Source organism: Hypanus sabinus, chromosome 17, assembly GCF_030144855.1.
Source record: "Hypanus sabinus isolate sHypSab1 chromosome 17, sHypSab1.hap1, whole genome shotgun sequence".
NCBI classification, from domain to species: Eukaryota; Metazoa; Chordata; class Chondrichthyes; order Myliobatiformes; family Dasyatidae; genus Hypanus; species Hypanus sabinus.
The window spans coordinates 24,287,452-24,303,898 of NC_082722.1; the positions used below are offsets into that span (position 1 = coordinate 24,287,452).

General features: G+C 42.7%; 1 protein-coding gene across 2 annotated transcripts in view; it reads left to right on the forward strand.

Moving 5' to 3' along the window:
• nlrc5 (NLR family, CARD domain containing 5) overlaps positions 1–16,447 on the forward strand; it is a 244,692-nt gene that overhangs the window by 90,546 nt on the left and 137,699 nt on the right. For both annotated transcript variants that reach the window (XM_059992681.1, XM_059992682.1), the window contains 5 exons: positions 3,601–3,684; positions 4,178–4,267; positions 12,277–12,339; positions 14,268–14,354; positions 16,243–16,326. In XM_059992681.1, coding sequence (XP_059848664.1) covers positions 3,601–3,684; positions 4,178–4,267; positions 12,277–12,339; positions 14,268–14,354; positions 16,243–16,326 — 408 coding nt within the window. The remainder of the gene's footprint in view (positions 1–3,600; positions 3,685–4,177; positions 4,268–12,276; positions 12,340–14,267; positions 14,355–16,242; positions 16,327–16,447) is intronic.

A 16,447-nucleotide genomic window follows, 5' to 3' on the forward strand; every position in this document is an offset into this window, starting at 1 on the left:
CATATCCTGCTTAGAAAATGATAAGGGTATTTTACAAGCAAAGAAATAATTTTGAAATGAGCCACATTTGCAACTTGGCAGCAGAATTTACACATAGGATGCTCCCACAAAGAGCAATGGGTAAATAATTATCTGTTTTGGAAAAGTTAACGAGGAATAAGGATCAAGCATGACACTAAGGGCCTGGGCAAAGCTGTGCGCTGGGATCTTTTGTGTTCACCTAAGATGGGTCCTCATTCCAGGCACATTGATATTACTACAGGTTGGATAATTCATATGGGGCTCAGTCATTTGTGGGCAGATCTGTAGGAATGGCTTTAATTGTTGCTGCCAGTTGACTAACATAACTAGAATCTGAACGTGAAGAATTCAGGGACTTTATCAATGGGGATTTCCAGGACCTTGGAGTTTAATTGACCACAGGAATTCTCACTCAATCTCAACAGCTTTAAGAGCAAAAGCCATGGAAGCTCTGAAGAATGATGAAGGAGAGAAACTCCACAAAAACTCATGCGAACCCTGCTATTTATTTCTATCTCATTTCATTTTGAAATTGATTTATTGTTGTCACGTGTACTGAGGTACAGTGAGAAACTGTATTTTGAATGCCATCCATCCTAATCATTACAGCAGTACTTGGTTGATATTGGTAACTAAGGAGATGAAGCAGAAGTAGGCCTTTCAGCCCCTTGTGCCTGCTGTGACATTGTCACTGATCTTTTACGTGAGAGATAGCTTTGCATTCCCTTAATATTCCAAAAATCTCTCCCTCCACCGTTCTCTTCAGTAAAGAATTCCAAAGATTCATTATCTGCTGACGTCCAACTCTCATTTTCAGCTCTGCCCTGTTTGTGCCACTTCATGTTTAAGGGTTGTGCTTTCAGTGTTGGCATCGACCGTCCTGGTCACGTTTCCCCCATGATCAGTAGCAGGCGCCTTTGGTTGCTTAGTCTTGGTTCCCCACTCTGGCCAGTTCTCCTTGACATTTCAAGGCCAAGATCCATAAAAGAGGAACTTTTTATCCTCGGTCAGCTGATTTCTTGTTGATATGAGGAGCAGTTTGAGAGTTGCTGCTTCTGATTCAGGGCTAGATGATTCATTAGGCAAGCTTTGAGGTTTCTCCACAGCACAGAGTCACAGAAAGCGTCCTTTCAACCTATTGAACTGCGATGGGCATCATGATCTGGTTTAGCTTTATCCTACACTAAGCCAGCTTTATTCTCCCCACATTGCCATTGATTGTGTCGAGTACTACGCTTATTTTCCAAGTGTGATCCCACATACAATTTTCTGACTGGACACTGACCACTTCTTTATTGAAAGGGTTCTGTTGAGAGCAAATGCCCAGTTCTGTCCCTGAATCACCTTGACAATGAAGTCATCCCTCCAGGCTGATCAGCTGTTGGTGTCAAGTGGCCTGCAGATTGGGAATGGATTCAAGCGGAGTAACTGAATCCCAGATGAAAGAAAACACCCAGCGTGTTGACTAGTATCTGTAGAATGGGAAGCAGACTTAATGCTTCAGGTGAAAGATCCTTTGCCAGAACTTAATTTCCTCTGTCCATAGATGCTGCTTGACCTGCTGATTATTGCTTACGTTCACTGTTCAGATTCACAGAATCTACAGTTTTTTGGATTTCAAATGGATCTCTAAATGGAATTTACATGAGGAGCTTTTGAGAAAATGTTGGCAAGTAGCCACATGTAGAATTAATCACAAACAGGAGAAAATCTGCAGATGTTGGAAATCCAAGTTAACACACACAAAATGCCGAAGGAATTCTGCATCTATAGAGATGAATAAACAGTCAACGTTTCAGGCCTGGACCCTTTTCAGATCTTCTGATGATGGGTCTTGGCCCAATATGTTGACTATTCACTTTTTTCCACAGATGCTGCCTGGCCTGCTGAGTTCCTCCAGCATTGTGTGGGTGTTGCATGTGGAGTTAATGTCCCTTTCTTATCTGCTGGTTGTCTTCTAAAAGTCAGAATATGAAACTTAGCATAAAAAGGGAGTGCAACACGAGACTAATCAGTTTCACTGAACATAATTGTGATTGCTTGGTGTCCATTTCCAGTTCCAAGCTGTAAGAACGATACTGTCAAGTTAGACTGTGAAATAACCAAGTTCCCTAATGTCACTTCATTGTATCCTTGGATACAGAGAACACATTCATTTTGATTTGGGGTTTCCACATCAAGTAAAATAATTCCTCTCTAGATCTATAGTTATTCAAATCCTTTTAATCCTTCAACGGTCTTTTTAAGGCATTCTTTGTAAGCCCAGGCACTGCAAATCAATTTAGAATTTAACAGTATTAAGTCAGCACAAGTTCTGTAGACAAGTCAAGGGGTGGCATAGTGGCAATGATAGAGGTGCTGTCTCACAATTCCAGTGACCTGGGTTCAACACTGACGCCTGGTGCTGTCAGTGTGAAATTAATGATTATCCAGGATCAACTTTATTTGCCATATACATTTAACTGTATCAGTGACTTGCTAAGGAGAGCTGGCTAGGGTGCCATGTGCAATGAGAAACCACATTCAACAATTATAAAAATAAAGATTTATATTAAAAAAGTCAAGTTAGAGGTTAAAGGACGGAAATGGAATAAAATGTTCATAAACACATAAATACCAACATGTGTTTACAATGTAAACAGCATGATAAAAAGTGGTTTAATTGTTAACAGTGCTGTGAAGTGATGGAAGTAATAGATAGAGAAATATATTTCTATATATCGTATTAATATTATTTGGATATATGGGTTTCCCCACATACAGTAGTTCAGTTTCCTGTCACACCTGAAAGAAGTAGGTCAGTCAGATGCTGTAAGTTGCCTCCAATGTATGGGTGAGTGGTCGGAACAGGGAGGATTTGTGAGGAAATGTGTGTTTGCATAGGATTGATGGACTGAATGGTTTCATTCAGTGTTGTATGGGAATAAGGAAAACAAAATGTTTTGTGAATTGAATAACTGCTGAGCTAAGTTCAACCATGCAGCTTATGAGAACAATGAGCTTCCTCTGGTCTGTGCCCCCGTCCCTCTCTGTTGCTACTCTCGGTGTTCACCAGTGGACCGTGGGCTGCCAGGGTTGTTGGATGTGGCGGGTCTTTGGCTGCCACAGAACAGGAACACTGACGTCAGACGACTGTGGGGAGTGCAACATTACAGCGCGCCGTGCTTGGGAGAGCACTGATAGTGACGGTCGGCCCTGTGGTTCAGGCTCGTATACAGGCTGGAGTGCCGCTTTTCCGAGCAGAACCAGTAGGTGCTGGCAGTTGCTCCTAGCCTGGCTTTAGAAGATCCTCTGTGATATCTGGCTTCAGCTCAGTCACGTGTAAAGTAATACAAAGAGCAAGGGCAGCAGCTCCCTTCTGAACCAAGAAAAAAGAAATAAGAAAGAAGAAAAAAAGGGAAATCATCCGTTGCACAGGGTCCTGATGGGACCACACTTGTAACTAACGGGGTCTTTGTCTAAGCACATCTGTAATGATGTGAGGTCTTGGTGATACCACACCTGGAAATTACATTGCATCTTGTTGAGGCTGCAGCTGTAAGTTTCTCAGAAATATTAACTTTGAATATCTTTCTTTAGTTTGTCTGGCAATGAATTAGAAGATCACAGTTTGAGAAGACTTGTCAAGTTCCTTCCAGAATTTCATATTTCCAAATCAATTAAGTAAGTCTGTAAATCATTTGCGATTATTTCTTTTATATGCAATTCACAGTATGTTAGCTGGTAACAACAAGTGTACAATTTGAATAACAGAGGTAGCTGAGACAGTTTGCAGGCAGAACATCAGCATGCATATTGAAATTTTGACTTGTATATTAATGGACAGTTAAATAGGCTAATTTTTTTTCACCTTTTTCAAATAGAACGACTGATGTCATATGGCACTGAGGTCAATAAATGGTCCCTGCAGCAGGTCATTGTATGAGTAACATTCCTAGTAAGTGCAGTAGAAGAGAGATACTCTGAGGAATGTGTGTTCATTTCGGTACAAGGATATAATTTCCATAAAGTCAAGGAGGTTCAGGTGCCACACCTACATTAGTGAAGCTAAATTGTGACCACCAATCACTGTGTAAGATGATCTTTGGTCAACAATGTTTGGAGAAGTAAAATGTGCCCATTTTCAACGTTCTTTTAAAATTCCTTTCCATCTTAGCCTCAGCGACAATGGCTTCTCTGGATCGGGTGTTCTCTCCTTGGTAACGGTCATGAAGGAATGTCCCGAGGTGTTGGAAATGGAAGTGAGGTAAACAAGAGCATTTTACTGCTACAGGCTTGGTGACATGCAGTGTGCAGAGCACATTGAATGGAACAGTTACTGGAGCCTGTTGAAAGGAAGATCAGATTGGGTGTGGGGAGGAGAATTAAAATGCTGATACTTAGTTAAAACTTACCACTTTAGATTTTACATTTCCAGTGAAAGGTAATGAGTCTGTAAAGTTTCTCCCACCTCACAAGCTGCCTGATCTGTTATTTCACATTCTCTGTTATTTAAGATTTCAAGCATTCATAATATTTTGCTTCTTAATCGAAGTTTAGAGTTGTGAGTTCAAATTCCAACATATTGATTGAATTTATTAATTTTAAACATTGCAAATCAGAATCAGGTTTATTATCACTGACATATAGAAACATAGAAAACACAATACAGGCCCTTCGGCCCACAATGCTGTGCCGAACATGTACTTACTTTAGAAATTACCTCGGGTTACCCATAGCCCTCTATTGTTCTAAATTATTTTTCTTATGTCTTTCGTGACATACCAATTCGCCTCAAACACCTAATTAAATAGAGCTGCTGTTGTGCCTTCTTTGTAATTGTATTGATATGTTGGGCCCAGAATAGATCTTCAGAGCTGTTGATACCCAGGAACTTGAAACTACACACCCTTTCTACTGCTGATCCCTCAATAAAGACTGTTGTATGTCGCCTGGGCTTCCCCTTTCTGAAGTCAGCAATCAATTCCTTGGTCTTACTAACATTGAGTGCAAGATTGTTGCTGTGACACTGCTCAACCAGCTGACCCATCGTACTCCTGTAACCCTCCTCGTCACTGTCTGAAATTCGAGATGTGTCGTCAGCCACACGGTCTACACCCTAGTACACTCTCTTCATCATTGTGGCCGTACAGGCAGATTTCTGTTGGGAGGCTTGGTAAGCTCATGGCATTACAGGGTCTCGTCCAGTGAAAGTGTCTTTGCACGATGAGAGTCTGCTTATAAATTGCCAAATATGACATTTAAGTTGAATTAAAATACAAAATGCTAGAAATGCTGCCTCAGGAATTGCTGCTGCAGTTCTACACTGCAGTCATTGAGTCTGTCCCGTGCACCTCCATCACTGTGTGGTTTGGAGCCGCCACCAAGCAGGATAGAACCAGACTACAGCACACAGTGAGGACTGCCGAGCACATCATTGGAGCCTCCCTGCCCTCTATTGTGGACCTGTACTCTTCCAGGTTGAAGAAGAGGGCAGGGAACATCATAAAGGACTCCTCCCATCCTGGGCACAGACTGTTTGAACTGCTTCCGTCTGGTAGGCGCTTCAGATCCCTCCAGACTAAGACTAATAGGCACTGGAGAAGTTTTTTCCCTACTGCGGTCACTTTGCTGAACAGTTAACTGCCGGTTAACTGTCGGCTAACTATTACTTGGATTGCACTACTTGTATGTATAATCTATATTTTCATTTATATTTATCATTATTATTGTTATGAGCAGAGAGACAACATCTGCCAGAAGTAAATTCCTTGTATGTGCACAGGTACTTGGCGATTAAAGTCTGATTCTGATATGCAGCAAATCACATGGTATTTGTGGAGAACGAAACAGCATTTCAGGTCAATGACATAAAACCATAAGCTCAGAAGACAGGAGTAGAGTTAGGCCATTTGGCCCATGGAGTCATTCTATCGATTATCCCTCTCAACCCCATTCTCCTCCCTTCTCCTTGCAACGTTTGACAACCTTACTAATCAAGAATCAATTCAAGCTCTGCTTTAGATATACCCAATGACTATATGTTGTGGAATTTGTGGGTTTGAGGCAGCAGTGCAGCACAGTACAGTACACAAGAAACTATGGAAAAGAGCTATCAGGACCATCACAGAGGCTTCTGAGCGAGCCTCCAGATGGCTTTGCCCATGGCCGTGGACCATTGCTGTTGGGACACAAGCCAGGGCCTGCTCAACCCCGGCTGGGTCGCCTGGGCGAGAGTGTCTGACGTTGACAGACCTGAAAAACCTGATAACCCCAGGCTATGTCACTGATGATGAGTCTGAGCACATCCTAGGGTGTATTTCAGCAGCGTTACAATTAGATATATATACAGTGAGTGAAGGTGAACATGAATCATCTGATTGCCTTGAAACCTCAGCTGGTTTACCAATGTCCGCTATAGAACGAAGTCCAACGTCTTTGCCCAATCCAGCCTACGCATGACTCCCACCCTATCTGAAATGTTAGATTCTAACAATGAATAAGAGGCTGGCTGAAGAGACACAGTAGTCTTCTTATTCAGATCAACCCACTGCAAATTGGCAATCAAGTATAAACATTATCATCCCTGTCCATAAATATCTACAAATCTTTATCTTAAGAAGGGTTTTGATTATTGCAGGAAACTAGCAGCCAAAATGTCAGATTAATGCTGATTCAGATATTGATGACAGAAAATAAACTCGAGCCTGTTGCAATATTCTTGGTGTCCTGACTTTGCTGGCTAACGTCTGGGATGAAATGGAAGATAAGGAGCAAAGGAGAAAGATCTACATTCTTTGGATTTTAGAGGATCAAGGGTACCCTTATTGAAGTGTACTAAGAAGGTACTAAGGGCCTTAATGGGGTAGGTGCTTAAATGTTGCCAATCCTGGGAGAATCTCCAGCGAGGGAACGTAATGACTAACATTAGAGAGCAATCATTTGAAACTGAGTGCACAAGAACTTCCCACAGACGGTGGGGAATCCAGGATGAATTTGAATGTATTATGATCACTTGCCCCTAAAGGTTCTTTTACCTTAAGCTCGCTAATCAATTCTGGTTTGTTGTAAAACACCAAATCCAAAATCCCCTAGTTGTCTCAACCACAAGCTGCTTAAAAAGCCATCTTTTTACGTAGGCATTCTAGAAATTCCCCTTCTTGGAATCCAGCACCAACCTGATTTTCCCAATCTACCTGCGTATTGAAATCCCCTTAGCTATTGTAACATTGCCCTTTTGACATGCATTTTCTATCTCTCGTTGTATTCTGTAGACCACATCCTTACTACTGTTTGGAGGTCTGTGTACAACTCCCATCACGGTCTTTTTTACCCTTGCAGTTCCTTAATTCTATCCACGATGATTCAACACCTTCTGACCCTAAGTCACCTTTTCCTAATGACTTGACTTCATTTTTCACCTACAGAGAAACTCCACCCCCTCTGCCTCCTGCCTGTCCTTTTGATACTTTGTGTATCCTTGGACATTAAGCTCCCAGCTGTAATCTTCTTTCAGCCATAATTCAGTGATCATACCTGCCAGCTGGCAATTATGCTTAAGTTCATCTCCGTGTACTGCACACACCTTCAGTCCTGTAAGCACCCTTTTCGATTTTGTCCACCTTTTACTTTACAGCTCATCCTGTTGACTGCAATTTTGCCCTATCAACAGCCTCTCCGCACTTCACATTGCCTCAGTTTGTAAACCAGCTACCTCATCCTCAGCAATATGATCCACTTTTCCTACGGTAATTCTTGCATTGAGATACAGGCAGCTCTGGACCCTACTCGCACCATGCTCAACCTTTTGATTCCTGACTTTTTCTGAGCTCTTACCAACATCTACATCCACAACCTCTCCACTAACTGTTCTGGCACCCTGGTTCCCATCCCCCCTACAACTCTAATGTAAATCCTTCCATGCAGCATGATGCACCATCAATAACTCTCGGAGACGTGAGGCAAGATACCGGCTTTTATTGACTGGAAGAAAGAACAAGCAGCAATTGACCACCATACTACATCCTGGAGACTGAGGCCAGGGCTCAGGCCTCAATCGCCTTTATACCGGGGTCAGTGGGAGGAGCCACAGGAGCAGTCAGCGGAGGGGGGGGGGGTGGTCGTGTCCAGACAGGTCTATGTAGTTCACCACACAGCATTAATGAGCCTTCCCACTAGGATGTTTGTCCCCCGCCAGTTGAGGTGCAAACTGTCCCTTCTATACGGGTCCTACCTCACCTGGAAGAGAGACCAATGATACCAAAATCCTATGCCCTCCCTCCCACACCAGCTCCTTAGCTGCGTATTAAACTGGATAATCTTCCTAGTTCTGCCCTCACTAGCACATGGCACGGGTAGCAATCTGAGATCACAACCCTGGCGGTCCTGCCCTTTAACTTAGCACCTAACTCCCTGAACTCCCCAAGCAGATCTTTGTCACTGGTCCTACCCATGTCATTGGTCCACACATGGACCGTGACCTCTGACTGGTTACCCTCCTAACTAAGAATGCTGAGGACTCAATCTGAGATGTCCCAGGCCCTGGCACCCAGAAGGAAACATACCATCTGGAAATCTCGTTCTCACCCACCAAACATCCTGCCCATTCCTCTAACTAACGAATCACCTATCACCACAGCATGCCTCTTCTACCCCGTTCCCTTCTGAGTCACAAAGGCAGGCTTAAGTGCCAGAGACCCCAGCATTGTGACTTTCCTCTGCTCGGTCAATCCCTCCAACAGTATTCAAAGTGAGATACCTGTTGTTGAGGGGGACAGCCACAGGGGTGCTCTGCACTAGTTCCTTAACCCCTTTCCATTTTCTGACTGTCATCCAGTTTCCTGTATCCTGTACCTTGGGTGTAACTACCTCTCTATATGTCTTATCTATCACCCCTTCAGACTCCAGAATGACCTGGAGTTCACCCAGTTCCAGCTCCAACTCCTTAACATGAATCGTTAGAATCTGCAGCTGGATGCACTTCTTGCAGTTGTAGTTGTCTCCCTGCCTTCATGCATTCCAAAAGAGGAGCATTCCACTATCCTGCCTGGCATTTCTACAGTAATAGAATGTCCAGGAATGAGAGGCAACCATCTCTTCTCCATTCTCCATTCTTCTCCATCTCTATTGTAACTTAAACGTTTGGATGTATACCGTTCAGATGGTCATGGAGTTCATGAAGCCCCCCTAGGAGGTTATCAATTTACAAAGGAGATGGAGCAGAATGGTTGCCTCCCATTCCGGGACATCCTAATACAAAGGAAGCTGGAACATGGCATCTATCGGAAACCCACTCACAGAGACTTACACCTCAACAATGACAGCCACCATCACGCCTCCCAGTGTAGAGTGATCCTTTCTACTTTGATTAACCACGCAAATACTATTTCAGATCCAGGGAGTCTCCCCGAGGAAGTAAGACAATTACACCCAACCTCCCTTCAGAACGACTACAAGGTGAAGGGAATCAATCAGGCCCTAACAAGGAAACCTAACAAAAAGTAGGAATCCGTCACCACCACCTGTCTTCCCTATATTTCCATGGTTTCTGGAAGGATCACGAGGATCCTGATGAAATACTGGATTAATACCATCCCCAAACCTGTAAGGAAACTAGTTACAAATTATGCGGGTCAAAGATGACCCGGATTCCCTGTGAATGCGGAGCAGCGTATATCAACCAGATGGGGCACACGGTGGAAACCCGTCTCAAGGAGCACAGGAGGTGTATCCATTTGGGTTACCCAGAGAAATTGGTGGTAGAACACCTCATTCACAATGGATTGATTTAGACTGCACAAAAGAACTGTGCTGAGCCAGTGGCTTTTGGGACTGCCTCGTAAAGGAAGCCACTGAAGTAAAACTAGAGGAAAAGATTCTTAACGAAGACAAAGGTGATTATCTAATTAAGAATTTGTTTGTAAACAAGGTGGGAGATTGGAAATGAGAAAATCTGCAGATGCTGGAAGTCCAAGTAACACACACAAAATGCTGGAGAAATTCAGAAGTTCAGGTGGCATCTGCGAAAAAAAGTACAGTTGACGTTTCAGGTTGAAGCCCTTCAGCAGGAGGGGGTTTCTGGGAGAGCAGAAACCTGATTGGATGACGATTAACCAGTCAGTAGGGATGGTATAGATTACACTGGACTGGACATGCCCAGGCATCATCCCTGAAGAAGAGGGCAGTTTGTCATTGAAACGTCAGTTATAATTGATACCCAGTTGGAAGCCTGAGAAGAGTTTAAACTTCTTTTGCTATTTTTGTGACACATCTGCCTTGTAATATTGGTTTGATGGCCACATCCTGAAGGCTAGGAAAGAGGTGGTGATTACTCTTGCCGGCATTGTCACGAGGAATGTGCCCTTTGAGGTATTGGCTATTTTAGGTCGACTACAAGCTACTTTGTTAACACACGTGATATTTCCAAGATGCATTAGAAATGATTCTTAGTGTCTGAAATACTGTCTTGCTGCTCCAGGCTTTGTGACAGAGGGCAAGGGTGATAAGCTCAGTTGAAGTATGGTCACAATGCGAATAAACTCCAGCTCAGGCTTGTTAGGCCTTTCAGCCCGTTTCCATCATGTGACTTCCATACACGGCAGGCATTTGGGGCCAAGCACACACAGCAGTAGGTTCTCTGGGAGCTGGCAGTGCGGTTTTCACTCGCAGGCTGAATGGAGTGTGCGAGGCTCTGACTTCACCTCAGCATGTGGCGAGCCAGCAGCCAGTCCACATTGCTGCATTGCAGCTATCTCTTGGGCACGAGGAGCCGGTTTCCTCGTGATTAGAATCAGCTTTATTGTCGCTGACCTGCACTCTCTGGCCACTTTATTAGGTGCAGGAGTGGAAGCCATTGTGGTCTTCGGCGTTCGACATACTGAGCATTCAGAGATGCCCCTCTGCACACCATTGTTGTAAGGCATGATTATATGAGTTACTGTCACCTTCCTGTCAGCTCAAACCAGTCTGGCCATTCTCCTCTGACAGCTCTCATTAACAAGGCGTTTTCACTCACAGAACTGCTGCTAACTGGGTGGGGTTTTTTGTTGTTTGGTTTTCACGCCATTCTTTGTAAATTCCTAGAGGCTGCTGTGTGTGAAAATCCCAGGAGACCAGCAGTTTCTGAGATACTCAAACCACCCCATCTGGCACCAACAATCATTGCACGGGCAGTCACTTAGATCACCTTTCTTCCTCATTCTAATGTTTGGTCAGGACAACAGTGAGCCTCTTGTCTGCGTGCTTTTATGCATCGAGTTGCTGCCACGTGATGGGCTGATTAGATACTTGCATTAACAAACAGGTGTATAGGTGCTCCTGTTAAAGTGTATGTTGTGAAATATGTTGTTATGCGGCAACAGTGCATACCTGTGAAAGATAAGTTACAACATATATAGATAGATGGATGTAGTGCGAAGAGAGAACAGAAAGTGAGCTGGTGTTCAAGGTCCTTTCAGAAATCTAATGGCAAGGTAGAAGAATGTTCACATTTTACAACAACTTTTGTAGCTCTGGTCAGTCCTTCCAGCATTCACAAATAACCATGCACTGTTTCTGGTATCACTATCACTATTAAGAAGGGGAACCATTGCTGATTCCACCCTTCCCTTCCTCTTTCACCCAAATTACGTTGGTGGCAGTGTAGAATAGATGTTTCACACTTATTAATGTTCTTAAGGTTTAACTAGATTTGATAGCAACGTCAATGACAAATTATTTTTGCATGCTCTGACACTGGTGTATAATTTGTGTTGTTAGGTGCTGGGGGTTTGTGTGGGGTACGGTGGGGTAAGGATTAAATTGAAAAGAATAATGATGTATCAGTATTTTATTGAGAATAAAAAAGAAATGCCAGAGTTTTCCTTGGGAGATAACCAAAGCTCTTTGTACTGGAACATTGTCTTATTCCTTGATGTAGTCGCAGTCAGCACTCCTTCTATTTTTTCACAGCTGCACAGACCAATCATTGCTGTGAGCAGTAAATTTTTACATGGCTTGGAAACTGTGCAACAACAATGGCTATGTGCACAGGAGCTTTTCAGTTACCGTGCAGCCTTGCACCCGCGTAGCTCAGTGGGAACAGTGGTCACAGTCCCTTTATTAGAAACGTGGCCCTGTGCAGGAGGTTCGTACTATGAACTTCCAGTTAAATGAGCAGTCACTTAGACCAGCACTCTTTGATAACTTGCTGGGACCAGGTAATCAATTTTGTAGACCTCGATCACTAAAGGTTGAGCAATGTGCATTAATTTTTTTTTTGTAACTTACCTTCCACAGCCTAAAATCCCGTCAGATTGTTTTAATTAAGTTTGCAGAACACTGTGAAGGTACAGACTACAGGTAAGAACTTCCGAGGGGAAGGGATTCATTTAAATTAAACTTCAAACATGGGAGCACTCCAGTGCTGGATCCTGGCTGGCAAACTCTTTCACATAGTCCCCTCTCTATATCGGGAACACTACATATGTTGACAGCGTAAATAATTTTCTGACTTTTGTCAGCATAATGAAACTTGCATTCTACTCCTGTGAGTTTGTACTTGAAGAATTTCTTAGTGTGAATGACTAAATAAAATTAAAGTTTTATTACAGTGGATAATGGAATTGCTTCAATGTTTCCCAGGTTTAAGATTCCCTGATTCAGTCCACTTTTTTCAGTGAAAATCCCAAATTAAAACTTGTCAGTTGTCATAGAGTTGTGGAACACTACAGCTCAAAGGTAGGCCATTTGGCCCAATAGTCTGTGCTGAACTATTAATCTGCCTCATCCCATCAACCTGCCCCCCTCACAATAGCCCTCCATACCCCTGCCATCCATGTAGTTATCCAAATTTCTCTTCAATGTTAATATCAAAGCCACATCCACCGTTTCCACTGGCAGCTCATTCCACACTCATCACCCTCATGAAGTGAAGAAGGTCCCCTATTTCACCTGTGACCCTTAACCCATGAACTCATTACAGGGACAGCTGCAGTGCTTGAAAAGCCTCAGCGGTACGTCATCTATCACAGCTCAACCCTTCAAGTTGAAGCTAGTCCAAATTCCAGAAAAAGATTAAACAAAGGTAGCAATCACAATTTTTGAATTTAATTGAACATTTAAACAGCTTATATAAGCCTTGAAGATGAGAAAAATAAAAAATCTCTCTTGATTTGCCATTTAAACATCTGTCAATTCAAAGCAGAGGTACAGTCGGGAGTCAGAAATCCATGGAATAAGAAGAGCAGCCTTTGCCCAAAATATCCATTCCAATCATCAGATACAACTCTATACTAAACCCTTTTACTAGTACTTAGTCCAAAACATTCTGCGCCTTTGCAATTTGAGTTCTTGTCTAGATATTTCTTAAATATTTTGAGTCATCACCATTATTATATGCTGTGACATATGGCATGGCTGATCATGACCATAATTGTTCTTGGCAAACTTTTCTACAGACGTGGTTTGCCTCTGCCTTCTTCGGGGCAGTGTCTTTACAAGATGGGTGACCCCAGCCGTTATCAATACTGTTCAGAGATTGTCTGCCTGGCATCAGTGGTCACGTAACCCAAGACTTGTGATACGCACCAGCTGCTCATTTGACCATCCACCACTTGTCACATGGGTTGATGTGACCCTGATTTGGGGGGAGTGGGCTAAGCAGGTGCTACATCTTCCCCAAGGGTGACTTGCAGGTTAGCGGAGGGGAAGAGCACCTTGCACTTCCTTTGGTAGAGATGTATCTCCACCCTGTCACCCATTTTGAGAGTACCTGCTTCTATCACCCACGCAGAGCGTTCCAGATTCCACCTACCTTTTAAGCAGACCACTCTAAAACTGTGAGCCTGTGCTCTCTAGTAAAGATGCCTCTTATGGGAAAAGTGCTTCCTATTATCTACCATGTCTATGCCTCTCATTAATGCAAGAGATTCTGCAGATGAAGGAAATCTAGAGTAATGCACACAAAATGCTGGAGGAATTCATCAGGTCAGGCAACATCTGTGGAGAGGCATAAACAGTTGACTCTTTGGGCTGAGACCCATCATCAAGAAATCGGGTAGATGTGGCCTGACCTGCCTTTTGTTCCGCCAGCATTTTGTGTGTGTTTCTATGCCTGTCATAATTATATTTAGGAAATGGGTTTCAGTGCATATTGCATCCTCTCATCACGTCTTTGACAACCTATCAGATGTTGAGTTGTCATATTTGATTCTGTTGTATTCTTTACTAATAAATAATGGTTCAGAACTGGCATTTCCTTTATTGTCCAATCTGTTTCCATTGCACAGAGATGAACTCAATAGCCAGCTGATGCATTTAAGACCGAGTACCATCGGCAATTCAGAGATCAAGCCAACACCACTGAGGAAGCTAAGGTAAGTTGGTCTGAAGAAGCTGAGGAATTTTAGATAAATGACACACAAAAGGACTTGCTTATGAATGATCTTGTTGACAACTGTGGTTATCCAAGAACTTTTACTGCACAATCTAACCCAAGTACAAAAGATTCCATTAAAATGGTTAATCATAAATAAGCCCACATCAGAATAAAGCCTTGAAGCAGGCATGCAGTGGGCATAAAAAAAAACCATCCTGCCATCTGAACAGACAGGCACTATGAGTGATACTGGCTGTGGGCTTAGCTTTCATTAGGCTGCTGAGTTATGGATGCCAAATGCTTATGCAGCAAAAATGTTCATTTACTGTAAACAGGGAAAGGCTGTGAACACCCAACAGGCCTAACAACAGATATGGGGAGTGAATCATGCCTGAGACTTGTGGGCTGTTGGGGAACATGGGTTTTCCTTATTTTGTTTTGGGAGCACAGCTGATGTCTGACCTGCTGATTATTTGCTACAGTATTTTTATTTCAGGTTTTCACCATCTACGGTGTTTTATTGTCTTTACCAAACATGATGACCAAAGGCCGCGGTTTAAGAATAAGGGATAGGCCATTTAGAATGGAGTTGAGGAAAAACTTTTTCACCCAGAGAGTTGTGGATCTATGGAATGCTCTGCCTCAGAAGGCAGTGGAGGCCAATTCTCTGGATGCTTTCAAGAAAGAGTTAGATACTCTTAAAAATAGTGGAGTCAAGGGATATGGGGAGAAAGCAGGAACAAGGTACTGATTGTGGATGATCAGCCATGATCACAGTGAATGGCGGTGCTGGCTCGAAGGGTTGAATGGCCTACTTCTGCACCTATTGTCTATTGTCTATGATTATTTAGTTGATTTCTGAAGTCTTTGAACTATTTATTAACTAATTACTTTCCTTAAACATTGCTTTTAAGCTGTTTAGTTCACTAGCTGTGTAATTCAAATGGTGTTTTTTCTCTGTTATTACAGGGTAGAAAATACCTCAGCTATAATGGATCTAATCAATAGTAACAGTGGTAGTTAGAGATTAGGAGGGAAAATAAATGACCTCCAATCAAATGGAGTCAAATCCCAAATTTGTCTTTGGTGGTAGCATAGAATGAGAATCTTACACTGGCCTCCTGTTAAATAGTTGGTCTCATTGTCAAAGTCAAGCAATGGATAATTGCTGTTTATGTGCTTTCATTCAAGGCAAATATACCCCTGCTATAACAGTGCAGGAAGGAGAGTAATCCATTTTAAAGATTAAAACCATAAGCGACATGGCACTGTAGTGTTTTATAGTCTGCCCCCTGTAAGATTGGGGTTTTATTCCTGCCACTGTCTATAAGAGGTTTGTACGTTCTCCCTGTGACTGCATGGAATTCTTTGGGATGTTCCAGCTCCTCCCCCCATTCTAAAGATGTCCAAGTTAGGGTGAGTAAGGGTGGGCATAGCAATACTTGTGGGCTGCCTGGCACAATCCTCATTGATTTGATTTGACACTCAGCGTTTCAATATTTTGATGTAAATGCGACATATAAAGCTAATCTGATGTAATCTAACCTAAAACTTGTCTTTATGATTGAAGATTCTGTATTCAATTTTTTGATGGTTGTGATTTCAATATCAAAATGTATCAGGGGAAACTTACGTCAATTATATAATGACACTTTGATGTAGGCTCACAGAAAACAAGTGTGGCTTAAGTGAGAACAAATTATAGCAAACAGAGACACCATCTCAAACTTGGACCATTGCAGTTTGCATCATCCTGTTCTATTTGAGCTGCTGTAGCATTGCCTCCATGAGGGAGGTCCTTTGAGTTGTTTGAGCCATGTTATTAGTGTTCACTGAGCTCCCTGTGTACAAACATCCACTTAATCTCTTCATGCTCTCCTTTGCAGTCTGACCAACTGTAGCTTTCAACCGGAACAGCTGGAAGAATTGAGCTCCACGCTTCAGCATTGCAGTGATCTGGCAGAGTTAGAGTAAGTGTTTTCTCCACTGGGTCATTTTAGCATTTCTCTCTTCTTTCCATTAACAACTTTCATTTTAATTTCATATATATTTATCATTAGAAATTATAATATAGAATTACTTATTTAGCTG